General features: G+C 37.0%; 1 protein-coding gene across 3 annotated transcripts in view; it reads left to right on the top strand.

The window, feature by feature from the left end:
- Nucleotides 1–12,514, top strand: part of KMT2A (lysine methyltransferase 2A) — a 79,797-nt gene that overhangs the window by 40,826 nt on the left and 26,457 nt on the right. For 2 of the 3 annotated variants that reach the window (XM_045556364.1, XM_045556366.1), the window contains 16 exons: nt 70–183; nt 1,221–1,367; nt 2,136–2,231; nt 2,470–2,590; nt 3,918–4,031; nt 4,461–4,645; nt 5,503–5,676; nt 6,427–6,537; nt 7,151–7,224; nt 7,820–8,013; nt 8,584–8,690; nt 9,537–9,674; nt 9,945–10,103; nt 10,869–10,986; nt 11,098–11,176; nt 12,236–12,396. In XM_045556364.1, coding sequence (XP_045412320.1) covers nt 70–183; nt 1,221–1,367; nt 2,136–2,231; nt 2,470–2,590; nt 3,918–4,031; nt 4,461–4,645; nt 5,503–5,676; nt 6,427–6,537; nt 7,151–7,224; nt 7,820–8,013; nt 8,584–8,690; nt 9,537–9,674; nt 9,945–10,103; nt 10,869–10,986; nt 11,098–11,176; nt 12,236–12,396 — 2,092 coding nt within the window. The remainder of the gene's footprint in view (nt 1–69; nt 184–1,220; nt 1,368–2,135; nt 2,232–2,469; nt 2,591–3,917; nt 4,032–4,460; nt 4,646–5,502; nt 5,677–6,426; nt 6,538–7,150; nt 7,225–7,819; nt 8,014–8,583; nt 8,691–9,536; nt 9,675–9,944; nt 10,104–10,868; nt 10,987–11,097; nt 11,177–12,235; nt 12,397–12,514) is intronic. The other variant, XM_045556365.1, reaches the window with a different exon arrangement.

Here is a 12,514-nt window from a genome sequence, read left to right as displayed (position 1 = left end):
CATCCTTATTTTCAACCTAAAGTTGTGCCACTGTGAAACTTCTCATGAGTGATCTTTCTCTCTCCACAGGAGGATTGTGAAGCAGAAAACGTGTGGGATATGGGAGGCTTAGGAATCTTGACCTCTGTTCCTATAACACCCAGGGTGGTTTGCTTTCTCTGTGCCAGTAGTGGGCATGTAGAGGTAAGGCATCCTGCTTCTGTGTACCCCAGAAAGTTCATAATAATACATTATTTTGCTGTGAATGAAAGAAATTATTGTATTCTGTTTTGTTGATATTTAGCAGGTACTATCCTCTGTTTAAGCCAGCTAGGGAAATGTTATAAAGTTTGTTAGAGATTTCAGGAAGGAATCTCCTTCTTAATAGAGTAGCAAAATTATTGAGGGTGAAAAGTTTAATAATCTCATCTCTTAAATTCAATCTTTATTAGAGTTCTGATTTTTCTGGTTAGAGGTCCAAACATGGGAAAAGTGATATAGTGTTCTGCCATAAAAAGGGATGCTATTGGTGGTTGTTTTATGTTGAATACCAAAGTTCCCTTGTCTATAAAGAGTATTTAGCAATTAATGAGAAAAAGGAATAACGTCCAGTGAGAAATAGACAAATGACAGAAATAGATAATTTACAAAATTAGAAATAAATACATGGGGAGAGGAGACAGGCATCATTAACACATTGACTGCCACACTAGAAAAAAAATTTTTTTCTTTGGGACCATCGTGTTTTATTACAAAAATAGAATAAAAACTTCAAAGACAAAATGATCCTTTCCACTGTAATGAAAATTTTTAATTTTTTATTGTTTTCTGTACATGAGTTATATGCAGCTTGAAAAATAGTTCTCACAGCTCCCAAGGCTCCTAAGGTGAACAAGAGACATGAGTTACATATGCTTCACAAGCCCCTTGGCTTAAAACTAGTGTGAGTTAAATATAACTCATAGGGCAGTTAATGTGTTAAGCCCTCTAGTGACCAAAAATTGGAAATTTTGGATTATATTTATTTTGCTACTTTATAATTCTTGTGTTATTACCACTTTAGTCCCCTGAATCTCCTGCAGTGCCCAATACTGTACTTTTTTACAGTCATTGCTTAATGCATATATATTGAATTAAATATGTACCAGTGGACTCCTAAAATTCAAAGTATGTAAGTAAGATATGGTTGATATTTTTTCAACACATTATTTGACCTCTGTGTTCCCATCTTCCTACTACAGTTTGTGTATTGCCAAGTGTGTTGTGAACCGTTCCATAAGTTTTGTTTAGAGGAGAATGAGCGCCCTCTGGAGGACCAGCTGGAAAATTGGTGTTGCCGTCGCTGCAAGTTCTGTCACGTTTGTGGAAGGCAGCATCAGGCTACAAAGGTATAAAACTAAGTAATAGAACTACAGTTGGCTTTCCATAGCTGTGAGCTCTGCATCCATGGATTCGACCAACCTCAAATTGAAAACATTTCGAAAAAAAGTAGATGTTTGTGTCTACACTGAACATGTAGACTTTTTTTTCTTGTCATCATTCACTAAACAATATAGTGTAACAACTATCTACATAGCATTTACATTGTATTAGGTGTTATATGTAAGTAATCTAGAGATGATTTAAAGCATACAGGAAGATATGCATAGTTTATCTGCAAATTCTTTTGTATAGGGGGACTTGAGCATACATGGATTTTGGTGTCCTACAGGGTGGGGTGGGGGGCATCCTAGGACCAATGCCCCACAGATACCAAGGGCTGACTATACTTAAGAGTATTACTTTCTATCTCTGTTTCTGCCTTCTAATTTAGGATTTTATACCTATATTCTTTTCTGTTTTGACTATTGAATTGGGCATAATCAATTGCCTATTTTTGTGTTTTAATTTTGAGAATATAGCAGAAAACAAGACATTGGATAAAATTCCAAAAATAAGTCAAATCTACTGGATAAGAATACTCATCACTAAATGCTTTTGGCAGGAAATAAATCCCTGTGCTTTAATTAGGAGTAAATAGTGTATGAGGAAATTTAAACTGTTAAAATGGTGTGCTGTATTTACTTAAAGGTAAGTTTGAAATTAGATACTAAGTAATAGATATTTAAGTGAAAGTAACGTGATGCTCACCTTTTTGCCATTATATTTTCTTACAGCAGCTACTAGAGTGTAATAAGTGCCGAAACAGCTATCACCCTGAGTGCCTGGGACCAAACTACCCCACCAAACCCACAAAGAAAAAGAAAGTTTGGGTGAGTATGCACATTGTGCTGTTTCGAAAGACTTTTTGTGGGACTGTTGGGCTTGCATAACTTGTAATAGGAATACCCTTGGTAGAAGATGTCAGTATAACAGTTTTTTTGCCTCATTATAAGGGAATCATCCCACTAGAGAAATGAAATCTAGAAGTAGATTGTGTTTGAGATCTTTTTAGTTAAGAAAAGGTATTAAAAATAAGAAATTCCTATTGAATTTTTTCTTCTTTTCCAGATCTGTACCAAGTGTGTTCGCTGTAAGAGCTGTGGGTCCACAACCCCAGGCAAAGGGTGGGATGCGCAGTGGTCTCACGATTTCTCACTGTGCCATGATTGTGCCAAACTCTTTGCTAAAGGTACCCCAAAAAGCCAGTTTTTTCAACTTCTAGAGGCTGTACTTGGTGTTTTAGGGGTGAACTAGACACTCTAATGGAGTGAAATAAAAAGTCTTAACACATTATGTCAAGGATACCATTTAGACTCATTTATTAAGTTCTTGTTTTTGCTCTTTCCTTTGCATAGAAAACTTAGTGACTAGAAATGTTTTGTTAGCCTTGTATGGGAAGAATTAAAGGGGCTTTTTATTATTACAACTAACCACAAAGAAATGCTCTAAGCCAGTATTTCCCAAACTGTGGTACATATACATTTGATCGTTTGAGAAATGATTTTAGGTGGTACTCGAACATTTTATTTTAATAGTTATGCTAGAAAAAATTATAACCCATATATTAAACCTATTATTTTACTGACTTAGGATAATGATGATATAAAATTCATTGCTAAAGTTATTTTAAGTAAAATAAACAGATGAATTTAAAGAAGACTATTAAGTAAAAAATTATTGAGGAGATCTATGGATAAAGCAAATTTATGAAGGTTGTACATGCTACTAAATTTTAGGAAATGATACTCTAAGATCTAATGTAAACACACAAGGAATAAGGACAAAAATTTATTTTATTTTTTTTTTTTGAGACAGAGTCTCGCTGTGTTGCCCTGGCTAGAGTGAGTGCCATGGCGTCAGCCTAGCTCACAGCAACCTCAAACTCCTGGGTTCAAGCAATCCTACTGCCTCAGCCTCCCGAGTAGCTGGGACTACAGGCATGCGCCACCATGCCCGGCTAATTTTTTTATATATATATTTTAGTTGGCCAGATAATTTCTTTCTATTTTTAGTAGAGACGAGGTCTCACTGTTGCTCAGGCTGGTCTCGAACTCCTGACCTCGAGTGATCCACCCGCCTCGGCCTCCCAGAGTGCTAGGATTACAGGCGTGAGCCACCGCGCCCGGCCACAAAAATTTAAATTAACTATTTCTTACTCCCACCTTGACGACTGTTTTTAAACATTTAAACATTTCTTTCAAATGTTTAAGAGGTAAAGTTCTGTCTTCCATTCTTTTTCTATTATGTTACCTTTAAAATCTATCTCATGACCTTTATAAATGGGTCTAAAGAGAACTAGTGGCATATATGAAGTTTTTCTATTCATATTCTAGGAGCTCAGTATAATCTTGACACTTTACAGATGTGTGAACATTCCGAAGTAGATCAATGCTGTTGTTTCTAAATGATTCCAGAAGAATATAGATTTTAGATTAGGTTGGCATGCGTAAGTCAAGGGCCTTAAAAGCATTGGTGTGTAAGCCAAAGCACTGCTGTAAACTTGGCTTTGCTTTCAGGAAACTTCTGCCCTCTCTGTGACAAATGTTATGATGATGATGACTATGAGAGTAAGATGATGCAGTGTGGGAAGTGTGATCGCTGGGTCCATTCCAAATGTGAGAATCTTTCAGGTACAGAAGGTTGGAGTCTTTTTATTACAGTTTTCTTCTCTCTAGGTTCTACTGCATTTACAGCCCCTAGAGTACTATAAAACTAAAATTACGGTAGTGTTTTTATTTTAAGTCTTTCCAATTTTATTTTTGGTCTCCAGAATAAGCAGCATCGTGTTACATTTGTGCTTGCTTATCTTGAACACCTGCCTTTAAAGTATTTGCTATCTTTTGCGGGTACCATAACCTATTGATTCTCCAATAACCAATCCTGGATTAGTGTTAATTGATAATGTCCCTTTCAGAGATCAATGTGTAGGATATCCATGAGGATATTAGAATCTTAATGTGGTTCCTAACATACAACTTTATAATAGTGGAATAGTTTCCTCTTTTCTCTCTCTCCCAGTCTTCAGAGGGCCTCATCATTGTAGGTTTTTGTTTTCCTAGATGAGATGTATGAGATTCTATCTAATCTGCCAGAAAGTGTGGCCTACACTTGTGTGAACTGTACTGAGCGGCACCCTGCAGAATGGCGACTGGCCCTTGAAAAAGAACTACAGATTTCTCTGAAGCAAGTTCTGACAGCCTTGCTGAATTCTCGGACTACCAGCCATTTGCTACGCTACCGGCAGGTAGGCCAAGTCTCCTTTTGTTTTTTGAGACCTTGTTCTTAGGTAGTTTTTACCTAGTAATGGAATGAGGGTTTTTTGTTTTGTTTTACTTCATTCTTCACTTGGTTTTGTAGTTACTTGGGTTACTTGTTTTGGCTATAACTATGAAGAAAATTTTTAGAGCCAAGAGTAGGACCTTCTTTGTAGTAAGAAATAGAAAGGCGCCATATCTTCAAAGCCCTTGCAGTTGTAATAAGAAATTTGGACTTTATACTCTGAAGGTGATGGGGAGCAAATGAAGGACTTCGCCCAAGAGAGTAACCTGATCAGAGTTGATTTTTAGAGAAAAAATGACTGGAGTGGACAAGAAGAATTGAAGAGGCTTAAGCCTGGGGGGCGGGGCAGTTAAGTTAGGAGGCAATTATAGTGATCAATTTGAAAACCACTACTTTTGTCCACGTAATTTGTGAGCTATATATTTATAAGGTTGTCATTGGGAACACAAGGTATAATTGGAAAAACCACATGGATAACTCTAACTTAGAAGTAGGCTGCTATTTTATCTTTTAATAGAGCTCTATTTTTCAAATAGCTGCTATCTATGTCATACTCAAAAGGAACTGAGCACAGTTTCGTTTTCTCCATAACTAGGTTTTGAAATTATCAAGCAAAACTCCTAAGTTAGTCTAGCCATTGCTGTTAGATAGTAGGCTCATTTTAGCCTTCCTTTTCTATTTGAGAAATCTCTGATTATTTTCATGTTCTTTGGCTTTTATGGTATGAATCATTCAGTGCCATCTTTATTAATTTTGATAGAATTTGCATGGATGCCTCATTTTTAGTGTTAGATAAAAGCAACATATCTTTCCTGGCAATAGGCTGCCAAGCCTCCGGACTTAAATCCTGAGACAGAGGAGAGTATACCTTCCCGCAGCTCCCCAGAAGGACCTGATCCACCAGTTCTCACTGAGGTCAGCAAGCAGGATGATCAACAGCCTTTAGATCTGGAAGGAGTCAAGAGGAAAATGGACCAAGGGAACTACACATCTGTGGTATGTCTCTGCGGCAAACTACCAGAATTTCAAGTGCCAATATAGCTTCCTTGGATCTTGATGAGGCTGGGTATAAGCAAATTTTTAAATGATTTGTATTATATTAATATTTAGAAATGTTATGGCTTTAGACACCCAAAATGTGTGAGTTATCTTAGCTCTGTGTTTCAGAAGAAGGGTTATGACAGGGAAGGAAGTGTCTGGAAGTGGTTCTTTTATTTGGTTTTCATCTGAGTTCTCTGAAAATTATTTTTATATTAAGAGGAAGCACTAAGAACTGTATGGGGAAAATGCTAATGTGAATTTAACTGGTTCTCCCCTTTTGAGATCAAATCTTAATAATGTGTCTTTCTTTATAAGGTATTTAGTTGTAGATAGATGCTTGTTAATTTTATGGTTTTAAGAATATATAAGAAATGATCATTTATTATCTTATGGTCTATATTTGCTATTCTGTTGTTTATTCATTTTAGTCTAAATAAAAAATTGTGAACCTGTTTAGGTAATTTATCATGATACAGCTAACTTGTTTGCATTCTTGCCTTATTAGCTTAGCATCTCTTAATTGTCACAAGTTAATTGTGAACTAAATCCCAAAGGTCTCAGCCAAAGAGAAGAAAATTACAGTGTATTAAAATAGGGTGTGAGTTTTCTGTTGGATCTCTGTGCTGGATGATTAAGGAGGGAAAAGAAAGTGATTTTGAGAGGATACTGTTTTATGAATAATCAATGTTTTGTTTTTATATACAGTTGGAGTTCAGTGATGATATTGTGAAGATTATTCAAGCAGCCATTAATTCAGATGGAGGGCAGCCAGAGATTAAAAAAGCCAACAGCATGGTCAAGTCCTTCTTTATTCGGGTGAATGATACTACTAGTTTATGGTTTTTTATTTTATTTTTACTTTTTTTTTAGAGACAGTCTCCCTCTCTCTCCCAAGGTGGAGTGCAGTGGAATGATCATAGCTCACTGTAACGTCCAACTCCTGGATGCAAGTGATCCTCCTGCGTCAGCCTCCTGAGTAGTTAGGACTACAGGCATGTGCCACCATGCCTGGCTAATTTTTAATAATTTTTTTGCAGAGACAGGGTCTCACTGTGTTGCCCAGGCTGGTTTCAAACTTCTGGCCTCAGATGATCCTTCTTCCTCGGCCTCCCAAGTGCTGGGATTAGTGATGTATATGCTCCTGTCCCTAGTTCATGTTTTTAATGCTTACTTATGAGTATATCCCATGAATACAATGGATTTGTTCTCATCTACTCTTTGCTTTCCTGTGTTTATAAAACATCTTTTGGTTTAACTTGATCCCATGATTCTTTGGGAGGAAGTTGGTGAAGTGGCCAGAGTGAATGGATCTTTCCCTTGGTGGCCTGAAATTATCCTCATAGACAGAGAAGCTGATGTGAAGATGTTGGTTTTTATGTGGTTTCCAAATGAAGTTCACATGTGTACATTTTGTTTGTTTTTCTTTTAGCAAATGGAACGTGTTTTTCCATGGTTCAGTGTCAAGAAGTCCAGGTTTTGGGAGCCAAATAAAGTATCAAGCAAGTAAGTAAATTCAGTATAACTTTTTTTTCTCCTCATTAGCTAGAAATTTGAGAGTTCTCCTATTTCTAGATTGAACTTAAGAGGTTTTAATATTAAAAATGAAGTCAGTTGAAATGCCTTTTCAGTGCTGGTTTGGAGACAACAGTTAATAATGTTTGTTGTAGGCTATTGCTTTTTTTTCTCCTTTACCTTTGTATTATGTTTTAAAGAACTTGGGTTTAACTTATGGCATATGTACAATACATGTGTGATGTAGTCATATAGAAATGTGTTCTATTTTACTCAGTTCAGATTGTGCTCTCTATAGGTCTTGATTCTCCATATGAAACCTTTAATTTTTATTCCAATAAATTCTTTTGATTTTTGTTAGGGCTATCATTTGTTTCTGGAGGTTGAGCCAAGAATTACATATTAAAATTATATTTTTAAAAATATTAAAGTTCTCTGTACTTAAGCAAATTGTGTGACTTATTCTTATATTCTGTGAATGGCTCGTGCATGTGGCTCCTGAGCATATCAGGAATTTAATTATTTTGTACAGCTCTAGGTATATTGTAGGAGTTCAATAAATACTTGTTGAATCAATTATTTTCAGCAGTGGGATGTTACCAAACGCAGTGCTTCCACCTTCACTTGACCATAATTATGCTCAGTGGCAGGAGCGAGAGGAAAACAGCCACACTGAGCAGCCTCCTTTAATGAAGAAAATCATTCCAGCTCCCAAACCCAAAGGGCCTGGAGAACCAGACTCACCAACTCCTCTGCATCCTCCTACACCACCAATTTTGAGTAAGGCACCTAAAAACGAGTCATTTATTTGCCTCGAGCTGCAGATAAATGATTGACTTTGTGAATCTAAATTTAATATACTTGGATATCAGAAAGGAATTTTCAGGTCATCCTTATGTAGTAAAATCATTATTTTTGTTTCACTTGAGATGATAATAAGGACTTGATATAAATACTCTTGAGTATTGTAACATAGATGGTAAGATAGTGTAACTTTAAACACTTTTCAAAAAGTCCTTTTTCCTGAAAATCAGACATAGTATTGTCTATTTTATTGCCTGGGCAAGAGTACAGTGGTGTCATCACAGCTCACTGCAAGCTCAAGTGCCTGGGCTCAAGCAATCCTCCTGTTTCAGCCTCCCAAATAACTGGGACTACAAGCAAGCACCACCATGCCTGGCCTATTTTCTGTAGAGATGGGGTCTCATTATTGCCCAGGCTGGTCTTGAATTCCTGGCCTCAAGCAATCCTCCTGCCTCAGCCCCCCAAAGTGCTAGGATTATAGGTGTGAGCCACCATGCCTGGCCTCTAGTATTGCCAGTTTTAACTGGATGTGTTTGGGGTTTCAAGGTACTGATAGGAGTCGAGAAGATAGTCCAGAGCTGAACCCACCACCAGGCATAGAAGATAACAGACAATGTGCATTATGTTTGACATACGGTGATGACAGTGCTAATGTAAGTACTTTGGGATCTGGGATCCTAGTTAATAGGCACCCCCCCAAAACTATTTGTCCTTTGTGTCTATGCTTCATATCTGGGTGCTTTTTATTTAATGAATGTTTGGCACTAAGTTTACAGCACTTGGAGTTTTTTTTATAACTGATTTAGTTGATTTAAAAGGTGATTTGCCTTAAATTAACTTCTTAATGTCTAGTAATTTTTACTGGAAGTTCCTTAAAAAGATATTGTGAAAGTCAGTAAAATATAAGTTTTGTATTAAAAAGCTTGTGTTTTATGTGGGATAGTAGAATGATTAAGAGCCCCAGTTCTGTTAGGCTGCCTGGATTTATTTCTGTGCTGAACTGCCTACTTGTTGACCTTGGCAAGTAGCTTAACCTCTCTGACCCTCAGTTTCATTTTTAAAATAAAGATAATAATGCCTACCTCAGAGTGGTTGTGAGGATTAAAAGAAATAATGTATATAAAGCCTCTATTTAGTGCTTGGCACATAGTAAGCTTACAATTTAAAAAAAAAAGTTTTTTAATGCAATCTGAAAGAATTGGCTTTGAAATAGTTTTAAAGAAGGCAGTGTGTATATTTATAAACTTAGCACATATTGTTCATTTTTTTATTCTCTAGATTTATAAAATATTTTCAGTCTGTGGAAAATGTAATCTAGAAAGGAAGGAAGTGGAAAAAGGGAAACATTGAAAAATGAATTGTGATTTTTGTGTGTATCCCTAAATTAAAGAATTATAGTTGCTTTCTTATGATTATCTTCACTGAGTAAAAATAATGCCAAGGAAAACCGTCTTTGCCATAATATTCTTTAAGAAAAAAGAAATTTCTTTATTTTATAGGATGCTGGCCGTTTGCTATACATTGGCCAAAATGAGTGGACACATGTAAATTGTGCTCTGTGGTCAGCAGAAGTGTTTGAAGACGATGATGGATCACTAAAGAACGTGCATATGGCTGTGATCAGGGGCAAGCAGCTGGTAAGAACTTAGGGGTAAATTTTATGAGAGAGATTCCCTTTCAGTTTCCAGATGTTCTTTCTGTGGGTGAATGCAGCCTCACTGACGTTTTTCACAGTGCCTTCAGGACAGTTAGCCAATAACAAGTATTGGTTTACATAATTCAACAGATTACCAATAAACAAAATGAATTGTAGGAAATCCAGAATGGAGTGATTCTATGGAGGAGATAGTAAATGTCTTAAAACATGCAAAAATCTGAATAGGGTTCTGTTCTTTCTGGATTTTTAGAGATGTGAATTCTGCCAAAAGCCAGGAGCCACGGTGGGTTGCTGTCTCACATCCTGCACCAGCAACTATCACTTCATGTGTTCCCGAGCCAAGAACTGTGTCTTTCTGGACGATAAAAAAGTGTATTGCCAACGACATCGGGATTTGATCAAAGGCGAAGTGAGAGAGCTTTAGTTGCTTTTTTAAAAAATGATAGACTTTATTTTTTAGAGTAGTTTTAGGTTCACAGCAAAGTTGAGTGGAAGGTACAGAGACTTCCCATATGCCCCCTTCCCTCACATGTGCACAGCCTCCCCATTATCAGCATCCTCACCAGAGTGGTACACTTGTGACAGGTGATGAACATACACTGATACGTCATTATCACCCGGAGTCCATAGTTTATGTTAAGATTCACCTCTTAGTGTGTACATTCTATGGGTTTGAACAAATGTGTAATAACATGTATCCACCATTGTGATACCATACAACGTATTTCTACTGCCCTAAAAATCCTCGGGTGCTGCTTATTCATTTCTACACACCCCCTCCAACCCTGGCAACCACTGATGTTTTTACTATCTCCACAGTCTTGCCATTTCTAGAGTCTCACATAATTGGAATCATAGTATGTAGCCTTTTCAAACAAGCTTCTTCCACTTAGCAATATGCATTTAAGTTTCTTACAGATCTTTTTATGGCTTGTTGAGTTGCTTTTTGAATTTAGTGGGGAAAGGGTGGAAAACAGAAAGATGGTAAACTGTTTTGCCTTCCCACTAGGTGTCTCTAGAGTCACCTCCTCTTATGAGAAGTCAGATGTCCTATTGGTAAAATACAAGGGTGATTTTGAGATATGCTCTGTTCTTTGCCTCTGAGAGAGTCAGTATCATGAGTATAATGTGTAAAGGGACAGCCTATTAATAGCTACCATGGGTTTTATTTAAGGTGGTTCCTGAGAATGGATTTGAAGTTTTTAGAAGAGTGTTTGTGGACTTTGAAGGAATCAGCTTGAGAAGGAAGTTTCTCAACGGCTTGGAACCAGAAAATATCCACATGATGATTGGTATGACTTAGGCCTTGGTTATTGGGGAAGACTATAAATACATCATTGGGGTACTTCCTAGTCCTTAGTTATAAAATGATCCTCATTATTACCTCTTCTTTCCTTGGTCAGGCTCTATGACAATTGACTGCTTAGGAATTCTGAATGATCTCTCTGACTGTGAAGATAAGCTCTTTCCTATTGGATATCAGTAAGTAGCACTGTAAAGAGAGGACAGCAGCCCCACAACTTGAGCACCCTGAAGCCATGTGCAGGTCATTAAATGTAGTGACATACTTGTTAGCTACTTTTAAGTGCTACTAAAAATTAGTTACATTTTTTGTTAGTTCTCTGGTTCATCTGCTTATAGACTAGAACTAAAGCAGCATTTTATGTTAGCTAAGTCCAGTTACAGAAAGAAAGTATTGTTGGCATAATTTCAGAATTATTTTAAAATAAAACTTACATAGAAAACACAGTCTCTTAAGATTTCTCTAAATTCTATTCATCTGGATACAAAAGTCCAGATTGTTTTCATGGATCAAACACATCATGCCCTATTCCCAACTTTACATTTTATAGGTCCTTCTAAAAATAAAAATCCCCACAATAATAATCAAATTCTCCACTAAGAATTCATAATCTTTCCTATATGGAGCAAATTGCCAAAATATCTAACAAGCTGACAATATAAATTCAAAATTCCCCTTCTACCACTTCCTCTTGGGAGTCTCATTTTGCAACATATACTCCAACTTACTCTGCATTCCAATTCTGATGACACAGTCAGCACTCCACATTTAACTGACAGCTCTTTGTACAAACTAGGCTCCACCAGCATTCAGCAAATTTGAAGCAATTACATTTCCCTTGTCTCGTGGGGCTTTTCTCCCAAAGGAAACACCTCAGGTTTGCCCTTTGTTTTATTTTAGGCCCTCACTTTGTGTATATTGTACTGCAATAATCCCCTCCTGAAGGCCAATAACTATTTTTTGTAGTAGTTAGTATTTTTGTTTCTTGGGCTTTTAGGATATGTTGCTATTTTTAGCACCTGCTTATGATACAATAAAAAAAGATCTTGTGCTATTTTCTGAGAGGCTAAGGACTCTCAGTAGCTTGGATCTTCAAGTAGCTTGGATCAACCTAACTAGGGGAATACTAAGAACCCATGGACTAATGCTAAATTCTATAGATCCAGGAGATCAGGGCACCTAGGATACAGAGGGATCTGTCCTATTCCTGATGGTGATTTTCCAAATCTACCTGCCAGGTGTTCCAGGGTATACTGGAGCACCACAGATGCTCGCAAGCGCTGCGTGTATACGTGCAAGATAGTGGAGTGCCGTCCTCCAGTTATAGAGCCAGATATCAACAGCACTGTTGAACATGATGAAAATAGGACCATCGCCCATAGTCCAACATCTTTTACAGGTTAGTCTTTAATCAAGATGAGACTTGAATTCAGTTTTTGGGAGTACTGTGATTGAAAGGTAGGGGGAAAGTCATTTGCTTGGGAGGTCTCATTTGTTTCTAGTTCTACAGTTACCTA

This window comes from Lemur catta, chromosome 7 (assembly GCF_020740605.2).
Source record: "Lemur catta isolate mLemCat1 chromosome 7, mLemCat1.pri, whole genome shotgun sequence".
Taxonomy (NCBI): Eukaryota; Metazoa; Chordata; class Mammalia; order Primates; family Lemuridae; genus Lemur; species Lemur catta.
Note: the sequence above shows the minus strand (reverse complement) of the source record. Positions and strands in the feature narration are given on the sequence as shown.